General features: G+C 48.6%; 1 protein-coding gene across 1 annotated transcript in view; it reads left to right on the top strand.

Annotated features, from left to right (window-relative positions):
- Positions 1–411: 411 nt before the first annotated feature.
- Positions 412–17,169, top strand: part of nol4la (nucleolar protein 4-like a) — a gene marked incomplete at both ends in the record, with an annotated part of 29,057 nt that continues 12,299 nt past the window's right edge. The window contains 4 exons of the mRNA XM_084445311.1: positions 412–750; positions 9,837–9,992; positions 11,003–11,114; positions 11,594–11,703. Coding sequence (XP_084301437.1) covers positions 412–750; positions 9,837–9,992; positions 11,003–11,114; positions 11,594–11,703 — 717 coding nt within the window. The remainder of the gene's footprint in view (positions 751–9,836; positions 9,993–11,002; positions 11,115–11,593; positions 11,704–17,169) is intronic.

Genomic DNA, 17,169 nt, shown 5'->3' with positions numbered 1-17,169 from the left:
GTTGTGGATCTACGCTGTTTCCATGCTTTGTCTGTTCTTTTGTTGTTGCAACCGCTGTGGGTTTTTTCATATCCTTCAGTCAAGAGACCGTTTATGCACAGGTGGGAGAGACCCGCGCTGTAGGACAGCCCCCTCTCTCAGTTCCTGAGCGGATGGTGTGAGCAAGTGACATTTTGCCGTTGCGGTTCGGGACAGCAGGCAAAGCTGCAAACAGGTGTGCGGCTGCCCGAATCAGTTTGATGAGCCCTTCTCTTTTCCTACTGATAATAACGAAAGGGAGAAAGCCATCCCAACGTCGCGAAGCAAGCCTGCTCGACGCGGGACGGGGGAGAGGAGGGGTATACCAAGAGCTAGGTATATCATAGAAGCTATTTTTATTAGCAAAACCAAACGACCGAGAGAGCGAACGCTATGGCAACAAAAAAATCATGCATGGATGTACCGAAAAGGAGCCGGAGTCCAGTCGTGTTGGAAGCAGAGATGTTCAGCGAATTTCAGGACTGGTGTCTCCGGACTTACGGAGACTCGGGTAAAACAAAGACCGTCACTCGGCGAAAATACAACAAAATCATGCAGACACTGTTGCAAAACGAAGAGACGGACAGCGTGTACGTCGACAACAGTCACATCAACGCCAAATTTAAATTTTGGGTGAAGTCGAAAGGGTTTCAGGTCGGGACCAACATTTTGGGCGAGCACAAGAAAGGAGCATCAGGGAAGCCCGTGCTATACGTCCCGGTCAAGTCAACGGTAAAGTGTGTGTGTGCGTGTGTGTGTATGTGCGTGCGTGTGTGTGTGTGTCATCCGGGGTTAACTTAGGCCTACAGCAGTACACATTTGGCTGTTGCTTTTCACCCTCGCCTTTTCAGAGAAAGGTGTAGTTTGTCCGACTCGAACAGAGCAGTCCTGCTCCCATCTCTAGCTGCCATAGCAACGCCGGTGCCTAGAGGCAATCGCCAGTGTTAAGGTATCATGCTGTAGTCATCTCGCGATTAAGGTTGAGGTCCTGTCAACAGCATGCTGTGGAGCGCGAGGCATGGGGAAATTGTCCACGGACAGAATGTTGATAAAACAGCTTGATCCGTGTCTTGATATGCAGGTGTATGTGTGCAGGTTATATCTGGTACTCTCTGTGTGCGCGCGCGTATGATCGAGTGCCATTGGCATGCCCAAACTGGCCGGGATGCCAGGGTGTGCACTAGGCGAGCGCATTATATTACGATGTGCGAAAATGGAGTTGAGTAACTGGTTGTTATGTATTCTTTCGTCTTCACCCGTAGCTATAGCACAAAAGAGCATCACACCGCCACTAGCCTACACCCCATGGGCAACCCGGGCATCTCAGCTTTGACAAATCCCCTCATTCTCTCGTTCTCGACGTCCTGTCCTACCGGCTGCGTTTTTATTATTAGTATACATTTATTCATCATTCGTTCAGCCTATCGAATTAATTCATAAAGATTGCCATGCCTTACAATCCGGCCAGATGCACTTCAGTTTGCATTGTCCTGAGCAGGATATGTGCGCATTGGTCCACAGGCACCCGTTGCTCTAGTAACCCATACCTACGCTACCTGTGTGCGTTGCTGAATGTTTTTTTCATTATTAGCCTCCACCCACCTCCGTCGGTGCATTTGGCAACAGTGAAAATGTGCACATTTTCCAGGCACTAAAGTAAAAGGCGCTTATTGAACATCCTTAATAAGTGGGAGCCTGGTTTGACACGGGGACTGTCACGAGCCTGTGTGGTCCCCTATAGGGCCGCTGGCGGGAACAAAGAGTAGGCTATGCTAGGCTGTGACGCCCAGCCCAGCGCCGAACAGAGGCGCACTCCTTGAATAAAAGTTAAAACAATCTACCAAGCTAACAGCCTGTGATTGTGATGGTTTCAACACACTACTGGATTACATAGCCTAACTCATGCAATAGCCACCATGATTTCTGACCTTGTCTCCTCATATCACAGGATTGTGGTGATGAGTAAATTCTCAAGTGCCTATTAAAACTGTGCACTGAGAGGATATCAGCCATCTCAGGATACAAATCTGTGTGTTTGTGTGTGTGTGTCTTTATGTGTCTGCCTGCCACCATTTTAAATAACGCCTTCAGGGAACTCACCAACCCCCAACAACCTTGTTGGGACAGACTCTCTGAGGACCATAAAGATCAGTGAGCATTAGACTCACATTAGCACATGGATGTCTGCAAATATGAGGTGTGGATTGTCTGATATGAAACAATCAGTCCTTCCTCAGGTGTTTCACCTGAGTTAATGCCTTTTAAATGTGGGCGACACACTGTTCAATCAAGTCTAAATGGAGGATTATGTTTCATTCAGTCCAGAGCCACTTGGCAGGTGCAGGTGCTGTCTTGGCAGGTGCAGAGTGTCTGTGCTTTTTGTTTCATTAGATTTTGTGGGTAGCTGAAGATGATTGTTGTGGACAATATGATTCATTTATATACATGACCATTAATATTCTTTACCCATAGCATTTAAAGGTTGCCACTTTTAGTTCATTTTGTCATATCATACGAGCTCTGAAATGTCCTACTTTCTAACACGATCAATCTTTCATTCCTCACAGAGCACCAGCCTTCTGAGACAGATTTAATGTACAAGGCACATCTCAGGAAAAGCCTAACTGTAATGACTACATTCGCCAAATACACCTAAATTATCCAGTATACAGACAGAAACCAGGGCAATACTGTCTTCTTCACTGGTAAAAGTACATGAGTAATTTTTATTTGAGAGAGTGGGGGATGATTAGCAACAATCCTCCCTCTGACCAGCCCTCACCTGCATAAAATTAGACAGCAAACAACAACAACAACAAACACAAGATGTTATTACACACTGAGATGTTATTACACACAGATATGTTATTACACAGATCAATCTAGGCTAAAGAATGAAGTTGAGAAGTTGCAGGAGTAATCAACAAGAGTCATACTGTGTGTGTGCGTCTGCATGTGTGTGTATTTTGTTGTTATACGCACACACACACACACACACACACACACACACACACAAAGCTCATGACCCCCCTCGTAGGGCTCCAGGGCAGTGGGGGGGGGCGTGTCTCTTGAGCGTGTGCGTCGGAGGCTCCACTGCAGCTGCTCCTGGGGTGTGCCAAGTTTCTGCGTGGGGGGCAGCGGGTGGGGGTGGGGGGCGGGGCAGGGCGGGTGGGGGTGGGGAGGGATGCGGGGCGATGTGCACACAGAGGAGGTCTCTTTTACGGGCCGTGAGCACAGAGAGCCACACAAGGCAGGCCCAGTGTGTCCCGGGGAGAGAGGAGAGAGATACCGACGGGAGAGATACAGAAGAGAGCCGAGGGGGTTTGAAACTGTTTTGTTCAATCAGAGAGTTCACAACTCAGAGATTATGTAGAATCTCTCTCTCTCTCTCTCTGTCTCTCTGTCTCTCTGTCTCTCTCAGTGTCTCTCTCTGTATCTCTCTCTCTCTCTCTCTCTCTGTCTCTCTCTATCCCTATATACATATCCCATAGTCTCTCTAGTCCTCTCTCTCCTCCTCCTCCTGGGTGTGTGAGAGCCCTGTTAGTGCTCAGAGATTCCGGCAGGCCTCGGCGTGGGGATGCAGCCTCGTTTAGCTCTCGTTAGGTACTGATTAAAGCAGAGCGAGGAGGAAGGAAATAGACCTGCAGAGAGACAGAAATATACACGCACTCCGATGTATTGTGTATGCCTCAGCCATATTCAGTACAGTCAGACATCCACACTGAACCAGTGTTTTTTGTCATATTGTCCCATTGTTGTCAGTCCTACAGTACAGTGTTTTTCATCAGTAGAGTCTGATTCACACCAGTTGTCTAGAAAATTCTTGTATAGTTATACCTGTGTTAATCAGCAACTACCAATGGGCCTTTCAGGGCAACACTGAGTGTTCTGTTTTAAAGATAAATGTTATGTATCACAGCATCTTTCTCTTGTTGCCCCGAACGTGACACTGTCATTTTTTTTGTATGGATGAGAGCGGTTGCTTTTTGTTGCCATGCCAACAGAAACCTGTAAATATCTCTATCCGTTTCTCACAATCAGTTTTGGTGGGCCTTTCTCACACATGCAGACAGACATACGCGCACACGCACGCATGCACTCAACACACACAAACACAATACACTCACACACACCAGATCATAGCACAGTCTCGGGACTACGCATTTGCTGGTGTTGAAATCTTTTCAAAGACTGTTCATCAAGCATCCACAGGGCGAGCGAAAATTTAGTGGGTAATATTTGCACCTCTCCGTCAGATGGGAAGAGGAAAGAGCAACATTATTATCTGATCAATTAGTCCACATGTCCCCTGAGAGCCTCCCCCCCCCCCCACCCTCGCTGAAAGGGGGCACAGAGTCAAAAGAATAGCCCTCCTTTCATTCAACAACATTTGCATTAATGCTAATAGTTTTGCATGGCACATTTCCAGCATCATCCACCCATTCTGCTCCCTCTCTCTCATTCTGTCGATCTTCCCTGGTTATTATGGCTGCACATAAAGGCCATTATACCAAATAACCCGACCAGAACCACCTCTCCTCTCCCTGCATGCTCCACTCATGATGAACCACCGCTGGATTTTCACTAATGTACAATTACTTTTTGTTTGCAGTGTTAGTCTATTGCTTGTAGGTGACACACACACACACATACACGTGTGCACGCGCACACACACACGCATGCATACACACACACACACACACAGTGGGATGCCTCACTTCTTGAATGGGGCCTCTTGAGGCTGTTACTCGACTCATACTGACTGTAGTTCAAGTCGGTTTGTATTTCATTTGGAAACATTAGGATGTGTGTTTGTTAAAGATGATGAGTGTTCAATACGGCGAGTGTTGAAATTAAAAACAAATATATATTCTGAAATTGAGAAGGACTATCTGGTATGTGAAAATGTGTATGTACCGTGTGTGTGTGTGTGTGTCCGTACATGGAGGGGGTCGGTATGTGAACATGTGTATGTACCGTGTGTGTGTGTGTGTTTGTGTGTGTCCATATGTATAGGGGGTCAGTATGTGAGCATGTGTATGTGCTGTGTGTGTGTCTCTGTGTGTGTATGTGAGTGTGCATATGTGTGTGTGTGTGTGTGAGAGGGGGTCGTTGAACGCAGCGCTCCGTTTTTCATCCCCTCAGCACCCTCTCTGTTGCCATGGAGAGACAGTTCTTTGCTCCCATAGGACGAGAAATTAACACCATTTTTAACTGGCCCGGGGGCCTCCCCCTTTGTGTGAGTGAGTCTGGGCTCTGCTCTAGATACACACACACACACGCGCGCGCACACACACACACACACACACACACACACACACACACACACACACACACACACACACACACACAGAGTCTTACACGACAGTGCTAATCTTACTACCTCCTTGCTACTGTCATTTTTTGGGATGCTTCTAGTCTACCAGCGTTTAACAAACTAGGGCAGTGCAATAGAAACAGACTATGTGACAACCTGAGTTGTCTTATTGATGACAAGATGGTACGATTACAGTGGGCATCTGTGAGTGTGCATATACACACACACACACACACACACACACACACACACACACACACACACACACTTACTGTGTATATACATTCTATATAATACACTCCCAGATTACTGCTGTATACTGTAATATACAGGTCGTTTTGAGGCGTTGACTGGATCATCAACAGAGGGGAAGTCTGGGAAGCAGGGGGACCGGCGGTGACGAGGTCGGGGGTCGGGAATGTCACAGGCTCTATCATTTTATGATCATCGTGAGGGAGAGAGAGGGAGAGAGAGAGGAGGGTGGACTGTGGCAGACCTAATGTGGATTTAATGAAGGGGCTTTATGAACTGAGAGAGAGAGAGAGAGAGAGAGAGAGAGAGAGAGAGAGAGAGAGAGAGAGAGAGAACGGGGAGACGGAGGGAAGGAAGAAAGGAGAGAGGCAGGGACAGCAGAGGGAATAAAAAGAGAGGAGATAATGCTCTCTCTCTCTCTCTCTTTACACCTTATTAGACCGACCTAGTCCCAGCTCAGTTCCTCTCCAATGAACCCCTCCCTGCGCACAAACACACACGCACCCACACACACGCACACACACACACACACACAAGACACAAGGGCTCTCCCATTTATACTTCCATTACCTTGCTGCCGCGTTTACGGGGGGAGATATGGGCCTTTAAAAGCTGACCCGTCGTCACATCGGCAATGAGATAATCTGAGTCATAAGTGCTGTTGACACAGCCACCCCCTGTTCACCCCAACCCCTCTGTCCTGGGAGCCAGCAGCCTCAGCCTCGCCTCCCATCGCACACCCTCCGGAGCAGCCACAGCCATTTTGTAAAAAACAAGTGTTCGTGTAACCAAAGACACGGTTTATGATACCCTCCTCGGTGCTCGTTATGGTACGAATAAGGATGTGTCCCGCGCAGCGCCGCTGCTACAACGGTACCCTCACCACTCCACTCGCCTCTCTCCGTAGGGGGGTAATCATACGGCCTTTTCATGTGTGTGTGTGAGTGTGTGTGTGTGTGAGTGTGTTTGTGTGTGAGTGTGTGTGTGTGTGTGTGAGTGTGTGTGTGTGAGTGTGTGTGTATGAGTGTGTGTGTGTGTGAGTGTGTGTGTGTGTGTATGAGTGTGTGTGTGTGTGTGTGTGTGTGTGTGTGAGTGTGTGTGTGAGTGTGTGTGTGAGTGTGTGCGCGCTCCTGTCTGCCGTCCCTCTCTCTCTCCTCCGGCCTGTCTGTATGACCCAGCTGCCCCCCCCCCCCCTCAGTGACTCTCTGCTAGAGTGTGTGACTGCCGGGTGGGGGGGGGGCAGCCGATTCAACCACTCCAGTCTCCTAGCAACAGAGCTGTTTGGAGCGGGACAGGGAGAGAGAGAGAGAGAGATAGAGAGGAGGGGATGGGGGTGATGCGCCGTGGCTGGGGAGACCAAAGTCCTACGGGATTAGCGGGATGGAGAAGGCGAAGGGAGAGTTGTGGTTGTGAGTTTGCCGTTGATAGGTTTACGCGGCGACGGCGATTAGGGGGACGCTGACGTTTCTGCTTCCCTCCGTAAAAACGGTGTGACGCTGATGAGACCGAATATCTACAGGGCCGTTCAACAGCTGTTCTCCTCGGAGAGGCTTGGGCTACACGGCGCGCGCTATGCTGAGTAAACACAGACAGCATTTAAACACACACGCTGAACTTACTGAGCCAGAGCCCAGCACAAACTCAGGAACATACACACACACACACACACACACGCACACACGTGCACGGTGTGTTCCGAATTGAAGGCTTTAAATACCCTTTGAGCTGAGTGTCAAATGAGGAGTAGTTGGGCGAAGGGATCCGAGTCTTTTGGGCAAACGGGTTGCTGGATTGACTCACTGAGTCCTGGCAGGAGAGACGGGGTCTTGGCCGCCCCTCAGCTCACTCCCAGACACGGCCTCTGAACACGGGGTGCAACGTCGGAACAACAGGGATCCTGGTCGGTGGAATTCAAGTGTGGGCTAACCGTACCAAAAGGCCTGACAGGGGGAACCCACAGATGCCAATACCCAGGTGTTCGTTAGTGCGAACCAGTAGGGAAATCGTGGCCTTTGCAAAATAATAGAATGTCAATCGCTTCGAATATTGATGTGTTTTGTAATGTTTTTGTAAGAGCTGGAGCAGTTCTGCCCTATCCAATTCCGAATGGGTGCATACGCTTTGGTTGGATAAGATTATTTAAATCCAGCGTGAACGGACCTCGCGCTATCGTCCCGAACGCTGACGGTGATGTCACGCGGGAGCGATAGCGCGCGAGGGAAAGATTGCGGCGGCGACGATGACGGTGACGAGATGGAGAGGATCGCTATTATTTCATTATTATCATTACATTTAGAACATGCTGACAGCGAGATCGCCTAGAGAGGGCCGGATTAAAACAAACCCGCTCCGCGAGCGGGGTTTTAGTTGCCATGGCAACGATCATTACCTTGCACTTGGGAGAGCAGGAGCAAGGGGGCGGGCCGGGGGTGGGGGGGGGCGGGGGAGAAAGAACGGGACAGAGGCAGGGAGGGGGAGAGGCAGCAGAGGAGGGGGACACAGTCGGGGGAGGTGGGATACAGAAATGTCAGATTGCAGCGGCAGGATAGAAATGTCAGCGAGGAGGAGAAGGAGAGCCAGGGGAGAACTTTCTGAACTCTGGATCCTCCTCCTCCTGCTCCGGGAGGGAAGGAGTCATCCAGACGTGGAGCTCCTCCCCTGACTAACGTCAGCGCTGAGGAGCACGAACTCGGAGGACGTCGATTCACACCGTTCTTCTTGTTCCTCCTGGGTTTCTGTTGGTGCTGGGTTTGACTCTCATAACAGTAAAGACAGAAATGATTATGCTTAAACAACATGGCTGAATAAAACGCATCACCTCAGTAGGAGGGACAGAATAACCGGACGGGTTGAACATGAACAGATGAAAGGTCCAGTATTAAGGAGGAGAGATAACAAACTGAGCTGATGAAAGAGAATGGATGGAGGAAAAGGGTGTGTGTGTGAGAGAGAGAGAGATAGAAAGAGATAGAGAGATAGAGAGATGAAGAGATAGAGATAGAGGGATGGAAAGAGAGAGAGAGATAGAGATGGAAAGAGAGAGAGATAGAGAGATGGAAAGAGAGAGAGAGAGAGAGAGAGAGAGAGACCAGTGCAGGTGAGCGAAAGAAAGACCCATGTGGTATTACAGACCGAGGCTGTTGTCGTAGCGATTCCAGCTCCACGGTGTCACATGACCCTCTGCCCCGCACACCTGCCCCAGAGAAAGATCTGTGGCAGTTTCTATGGCGACGAGGTCAGCGGCATGGGAAGCGGGGGGGGTGATGGGAGGGGCTGTGGGTTTCATACAGTCGTGTTATTTTTAAACCCTGCAGAGATGAGGTGGTACCAGGCCCATCTAAGCTCCGGACACACACACCTCTCAGACCCAGACACACACACCTCTCAGACCCAGACACACACACCTCTCAGACCGTCACAGAGACGGGGTGTGTGACGCGTGATCCAGACCGGTTCTGTATGTGTGTGAGGACTGTTAAACCAATGAACACATGACTAGGACTGGGCTCCACTAGTTTTGGTGAGAAACATGGTGAGAGACACATTTGTAACTCTATTCCATATATATATATGGAATAGAGTTACAAATGTGTCTATATATGTGTATGTCTATATATATATATATGTTGTATTATTAAGATGATATACACTTTTCTGTTGGGTGAAACAGTTTTTTTGCTTCCCTCTGGAATATGTAGGTGTGGGACCTATGCCCCCAACCCCCCACCCTCCCCCCATTGCTCAGACCCAGACACACACACCTCTCAGACCGTCACAGAGACGGGGTGTGTGACGCGTGATCCAGACCGGTTCTGTATGTGTGTGAGGACTGTTAAACCAATGAACACATGACTAGGACTGGGCTCCACTAGTTTTGGTGAGAAACATGGTGAGAGACACATTTGTAACTCTATTCCATATATATATATGGAATAGAGTTACAAATGTGTCTATATATGTGTATGTCTATATATATATATATGTTGTATTATTAAGATGATATACACTTTTCTGTTGGGTGAAACAGTTTTTTTGCTTCCCTCTGGAATATGTAGGTGTGGGACCTATGCCCCCAACCCCCCACCCTCCCCCCATTGCTCTCTGTAAAGCGCATTGTGTTGCCTCTGTGTATGAAATGCGCTATACAAATAAAGTTTGATTTGATTTGATTTGATACACCCACACCCGTGCACGTCCAGTCCTCAAGCCCCAGGCAGGGCACTAAACCTCTCGCTTCTCTGTGTTCCAGTGTTCGGACGGGGGCTCTGCCCAGGACAGCTCCTCCCTGAAGCGGGTGGCGGTGGTGGAGGACTTCTTCGACATCATCTACGCCATGCACGTGGAGATGGGCGCCGACCCCGGCAGGGCGCCCAAACACGCCGGCCAGAAGAAGACCTACAAAGCGGTGAGAGGCGCAGCTCAACCATCCATGCGTTCCCTAGGAACCAGAGACTTTTGGGACCTTTTTTTATTCCTGACATCAGTTACCAAGGCAACAATTAACACCCTTCAACAGGAGACAAAAACATGAACACTCCTACATGTAGTTCCATCAGATCTTTTGTCTTGTCGTGAAGGAAGTCTCTGTAGAGGAGCTAAACTGAGGCTCCCAGGGGCAGAAGGTCCCTTGTCTGCAGTTGGGAGGAGGTGTATGTGTGTGTGTGGGGGGGGGGGGGTGTTCTGTCTGTCTGGGTTTTGAGGTGGGGCTTCGGGGGGGTGACCGTGGCTCTAACACACCCCTGGAGACCGGGAGCAGCCCGAGCCACTTCCTCCGCCCCCCACCCCTGCCCTGTGGAGGGGTCCTGTCACGTCTCATAGCGCCTACCCTTTTGAGACGGCGGCGCCACCGGGCTGGGGCATAATACGGAACTGTCAGTGTGGCCTTCTGGGAGGTGCGCACTCCTCTGGGTGGCCTTTCCCTCTCCACTGCCTAGAGGGCCGGGGAGGGGGAGGGGGGCGGGCACCCCTGCTGCCTCCCCATGGTCACGTGAAGGTCGCGTTTAGCAGGGAAAACGCCAGAGGGAGCGTGGGGAGATAAACAGAGAAGGGAGGTAGAGAGAGAGAGAGAGAGGGAGAGAGAGAGGAGTCGCTATGAGTCAGCTGCACCTGGGAGAGGAGGGCAGGAGGATGAGCAGCTGACCAGCTCTGTTTCAGGGTATCGGAGCAGGAACGTGCAGCAGGCCGAGGGTGGAACCAGGCAATCCTCAGACATGGCGGTGAGAGAGCCAGGGAGGAGGCTTCCTCTCCGTGCCGAGCTCAGACAACGCGTAGCCACAGACTCAGCGAGCGCGCACACACGCACGGTCCTGAAATGAGGGTACCTGCCGGACCCCTGGTGCGTGTATCCAGGCCCGAAGCCCGGTCCTCCCCCCTGACCCTGTCTTTACCCCCCCTCTCTCTCATCCCCGGCGGCAGATAGCGGAGACGTACGCCTTCCTGCCGCGGGAGGCGGTGACACGCTTCCTGATGAGCTGTGGCGAGTGTCAGAAGAGGATGCACATCAACCCCAGCACCGCCGAGTTCAAAGGTAGCCACGCCAGACGCCATGTTTTTTTTACGTGTGGGGTACTTATTCATCCTTTCTAAAGAGCCTTTAGAGCTGTTTCCTCCAGTTCAAAGCAGAGCCCATCATTAAGCAACACGGTGTAACAAAGGACTCTAGAGACTACTAGTACGGAATGGGGCGCTCCAAAAGTGACCTTGGAGTCCCTCTAGTGGCCATGCTGGAGAATGCAGCGATTTCTCATGCTCATTGATTTCAGTATCAAAAGAGCCTGACTCTGGTCAGACCTCAAAGGCCACAGTGTCATCATTTCATTATTGCCTTTTATTCAGTGACCAGTGAACATGTGAGAAATCATGTGTGCTCTCTGGTGATAAGATTCCATTGAAGAACGCTGTGGTCCTTGAGGTAGGCTTTTGCAAAAGAGGGTTTTGTTGTAGGTTTGTATTAAGTGAATGTTCTCTCGTTGACATGTCCTCACAGTAAATCTATGGTCTTTGCAGAAAATGATCGACCAACCTCACTTGTCCCGGACCTCATTGACTACAACATGCCTCTTACTGCCACCTACCTGAAGCAGATGAAACTACAGTGCATGACGGCCAATGAAAGGGTAGGTGTGTGCAAGCATTGTGAGTGTGAATGAATTTGTGTGTGTTAGAGAGAGAAAGAGAGAGAGAGAGAGAGAGAGAGAGGTAAGGGACTGAGTAGTTTCGAGACATTCGAGATCTCTGCCACCGAAAGTCTGGAGACATGCCAATCGGGAATCTGGGCTAGAATGAGCGCCTGCTACCAACACTACCAATCAGAATCACTCCCTATCCTCCAATAGGGTGAAAGACCCACTTTACCTGAAATTATGTCTACCCCTACATTCACCCGTAGTGAAACGATCTGGAATATGGATTCAAATCCAGAATCAGATTAGATTTGATTCTGTTTTATCGACTGTGTGCTCAAACTTTTAACCCAGGACAAGAAAGATGTAGGCTTGTTTGCTTATGTAGCAGATTCCCTGCATTGGGTATTAGCTCAAGAACCCACGACAAGTCCCATTCGGACGGGCACTTGTTTTGAATTTACCACAGGAAACACTGGCATCAAATCACCTCTGCAAACTAGCCAGCTAACGTTACTGTCTGTAAAGCTGCCTAGTGCTGGGGCTGCCTAGCGTAGCCATCTTTTGGCATAACTAGTTTAGTGCTACATAGCTAGCTAAAGTTAACTAGCTCAACTTCAGTGTTATTGGAATCTTCATTGGGGGCCATATGGATTTAGAAACATGGGTCCCACACTATATGGGCTCCATATGGGATATATGCAGGCTAAATTCTAAATTTAAAGTAGTTTTTTGTACTGTTAATATAAAAGCAGGTTGTCATCATCACCACCACCATTGTTTGTCACAGTTGGAGTAGCAGCAGGTGCCGTCACTATTTTTTCTCCTTCTTCCATCATAAAATCAATTCAAATCATGGAGTGGTACTCTAGTCTAGCTAATGTAGATGCGGCTTGACTAGCCCTGGTCCAGGCCAGTATAATATTCAGGGCTATACCCCAGTATATCGTCCTGTCAGGGACCATTCATTGCACCATTTACTTTTTCACTCGGTCTACATTACCGCATCTACAGACAATATTATTTAGTTACTCACCGAAGTGAAGACATTTTAGGAAAGATGAAAGCCTCTTCTCTGAGGTGTCTACTGTTGTAGCCTCCCACCTTTTATATAAAAAGCAACTTTTCTCAGTTACCCAGCCAGCATTGATAGGTGGGGCCCATATGGGTTAAAGGCAGGCTGGCAATATGGGTCCCCAGTGGGTTTGTCCTCAGTTTCCACAATGGCCCCACCTGGGCTCGCCCACATGGGCTTGAAGTGGGGTCTGACTAGGCCTTAGGTGGAGCCCAACTGGGCGGTTTATATGAGACCCATGTAGGTCCCACTTCTAGTTTCCCAAATGAGCAACATCTGGGCCCATTATTCTTTGTTCAGAAATGTTTGCCTTCATTTCACCCACTGCTTGACTCACAGTTTCACATGATGGCATCTTGGAAATGCTCTAACCCCAATGCATAAGGTGCTGGGAGAAGTATACTCATGGCATTGAATAAATGCATAACACTTTAAATGTATGGACAGCATCATCAGACCGTCCTATGTATGTGGAGCAGAGAAGCAATGTGCTTGTTTTTAAATAGCATATCCATACACAGAGAACTATTTAAAAACTGTTTTACCATCTAATCTGTAGAATCCTGATATTTGTAATGTGCCTGACTGTTATTGTTAGGGTAACATCTAAATAACAGGAGGGCACAACTTATATAGCAATGCAATGGGTGACATGAACACACACACAGCTGTCGCCAATTAAATGTTCTCTGCTCTTATCCCATCCCGTCATCCTTCCCCCAAGGGCAGCCGGGAGACAGGGGCGTGTGCAGGGGACGTGTCCAGGGACCAATCAAAGTGCTCCTGTCCATCTACGTCAGGGACAGACAGCGATCTGTTCTTCTGCATGTTTTTAATATTGGGTTCTTAGGGAGGAAACCCTTGCGAGGGAGAACATGCAAACTCAGCACAGAAAGGCCAGAATACCTTTTTCCTGTGAGGCAACAGTACTAGGTACTACTGTATGCCACCGTGCCGCACGTGTGCAATTTGGGGTTCAGTGTCTTGCTCAAAGGCCCTTCAGCACAATGCTGGGAGCTGGGATCAAACTGGGACCTTCTGATCCCCAGCCGGTAGCTCTACCTCCTGAGCTACGTGCCGCCACTCAAATCAAATTTGATGTGGGACTTGTGAAGAAGGGGGCTTAGCCAAATGACAACAAGCCCTTGTTAAAACAAGCTACAGTCATTTTCAAAATATTATCCTCTCTTGTCTAATTAGTGGATTAGTAGCAGACATTTTTGTGGACTGACCGGCGGGTGAGCTAGAGTGGGTTTCCCCTGAAAGTGAGTTTCCACTGGGCTAGATCTGTCATGTTTTCTATAGGCTATTCGCTTGAAAGAACTCACTAAAGAATTCAGTCTAGTATGTGTGAACCATAAACATGGCTAAACGGATCTTGAAAAAGAAAAGGAAAAACATTACGAATAAGAAAAACCTTTTAAACTTACAATTAGTCCAAAATGCATCAGGCTTTTAACTCATAAGAAAAACAAAGCACCCCCCCGGGCCAAAGTTCTTGCCCACAAGAAACCCATATGGCACCTATGTAGTCAGCTCACATGAGTTTGCTATGTGGGACCATGTTACTGAACCCATGGGTTCGAGCCCATGTCCACTTAGCCTGCATGCATCCTGTATGGAGCCCATATAGGGACCCATCGAGCCCATGTGGACCCATGTTTCTAAATCCATATGGGCCCCCAATGAGGACTGGGCCACTTCCTTCCCATGCCCACTTAGCACACATATATCCCATATGGAACCAATATAATGAGCCCACATGGGCCATTTCTAAATCCATATGGGACCCATTTAGTGTTCCCGGTTCCAGCCCACTTAGCCTGCATACTGTCGGTCCCTTATGAGGCCCACATACGGTAGTGAGCCTATATGGGCCATATGGGACCCAAAATTAGCCCAGTTCCAGCCCATTCCCACTGGGTACCCATGTAGCCCATTTAGGGCCCACATGGTCATATCTACATGGGGCGGCTGGGGATCGCAAGATGTCAGGTTCGATCCTAGCTTCTGGAGTGTGCCGAAGTGTCCTTGAGCAAGACACCGAACCCCTAAACCGCTCACGGGCAGGTCTCCAGGCCCTTCTGTGCGGGGTTTGCATGTTCTCCTCGTCTTCGCACGTTCCTCCCATAAAATAACCCAATATGAAAAACATGCAGAAGAACAGATTGCTCACGCTGTTCGTCCCTGGCGAAGACGGACAGGAGCACTTGGTTGGCCCCCAGGCTACCCTTGAGGGAAGGACGACGGGATGGGTGAAGAGCAGAGACAAATGTAATTGGTGGATACTTCTGTCACTCTGTGTGTGTGTGTGTGTGTGTATGAAAAACCCATCTCAAATACAGTTGTTTTTTGTTTCTTTGTTTTGTCTATAACCAGAAACAGCATGTGAGATCACGTGATTATATTACTAGGGTCGCGAAGACAGGCTAGTGTGGATACCATAATAACTCCATGAGTGGACATGGGTGGATATATGTTATTTAATAGTTATATAAAAGGTGTGTGGGGGGGGGGGGGTACAACCACCTTGGAGAAAAGCCTTTCATCTTTTGAAAAACGTCTTCACTTTGAGAGCATTTGTTTGCGCTTGACGTGATTAACTAACTAGCAAGCTGGCCTACGACCGCCCTGATTCTCCAAACCTGCTACCAAATTTCATTTTTTTCCCCTTTTTGTTAACGAGTAGGATAATGAAGATACTTGGGGAAATGTATTGGAGTAAAAATATACATTTTATTTAGGAAATGTAGTAGAGTAAAAGTGAACATTGCTAGAAAAAAACAACTCAAATAAAGTACAGATATTCCCCAAAACGACTTAAGTACTGTAACGAAGTATTATTACTTCGTTACAATACACCACTGTCATTTGAAACCCAGGAAGTATTCTAATAGTGTATTGTCGGCATGCATGTAGTCTCGCATAGGCGGACTGATCTCCACACTTCGCAGGAGAAAGAGAAGCATGCATGTAACCTAACATGTATGATCTAGAATGATTACAACAGCCGAGGTATGCATGCATAGGCCCGCGCACGTGACATCAGAGGCAAAGAGGCAAAGCTCCGCCTTACTGTACAGCTCTGACAGCTATGCGCTCGGCTGTGAGTGATTACCGGGCGCTCCATAGGACTGAGGCAGAGGCCGTTGTGTTTATTGTAGGGAGGAAGAGTAGGCTAGGCTATGGTACTGCCCCCCAGGTAAGTTAGATTCACCGTGTTTTAACCTCCCTGTGTAGGAAATGTGGCATGGCGTGTTTGTTTTAGAAGTTATATATCAGAATAATTGGATTCGTGGATATAGGCCTAGACTATCGACAGCATGGCTACGAATATCACAGTCATCTACAGTTAAGTGTTATTTGCGCAGCCTGCGTGTAGGCTACTGTTTAGAATGAAGCGCATCTTCACGAAATTGTCACAGCTCGCCGGCACTTTCATAGCTTGCTTGGAGACCCTTATGCGTAAAGTCCTACCTAAAGGCTACTAATTGCTAAGACGTGTAAGGAAACGTTTTGATTTCTACACAGCGTCTACACCCGATCAGCTTGACTCAAATTTGATGCTTATTTATTATTTCCAGTTTTATCTGTCTTCGGTGAATGGTTTTGTGCTGATAGTGAGTTAGACTTTTGCCCGCGGTCTTGGAATTAAACGGCCGTTAACAAGATATAGAGGTTATCATTCCTCAGAAATGTTGGCGTCATAGCTGGTTTGAAATAGACAATTCAAGTTTTGACAACATTGAGAGACGGCCAAGTTATCAGGTTATTGGCTATGTAATTAAAAAAACAAAACATTAGTCATTGCCATGGTAAATAAGTGCGCACTGTCTATAGTTGCCTACAGTGCATCCTTTTTATACACTTCCTTTTCCCTCTCTGCCCTCTCCCTCTCTCTCTCTCTCTATATCTTTCTCTCTGCCCTCTCCTCCCCTCTCTATCTCCCTCTCTCTATCTTCTCCGCCCCCCTCAATCTATCTCTCTCCCCTTTCTCTCTCTCCCCCCATTTCTCTCCCCCTCTCTCTCTCTCCCCTATCTCTCTCTCTCTCTCTCTCTCTCTCTCACTCTCTCTCTCTCCCCTATCTCTCTCACTCCCCTATCCCTCTCTCTCTCTCTCTCTCTCTCTCTCTCTCACTCTCTCCCCTATCTCTCTCTCTCCCCTATCTCTCTCTCCCCCCTATCCCTCTCTCTATCTCTCTCTCTCACTCTCTCCCCTATCTCTCTCTCTCCCCTATCTCTCTCCCCCCTATCTCTCTCTCTCTCCCCTCTCTCTCTCCCCTATCTCTCTCTCTCTCCCCCCTATCTCTCTCTCTCTGCCCCCTCCTTCTCTCTTTATTTCACCATGCATCACTGGGTACCTAATAAAGCCATCATCATCCAGT

Source organism: Borostomias antarcticus, assembly GCF_949987555.1.
Source record: "Borostomias antarcticus genome assembly, chromosome: 11".
Lineage (NCBI taxonomy): Eukaryota > Metazoa > Chordata > Actinopteri > Stomiiformes > Stomiidae > Borostomias > Borostomias antarcticus.
Note: the sequence above shows the minus strand (reverse complement) of the source record. Positions and strands in the feature narration are given on the sequence as shown.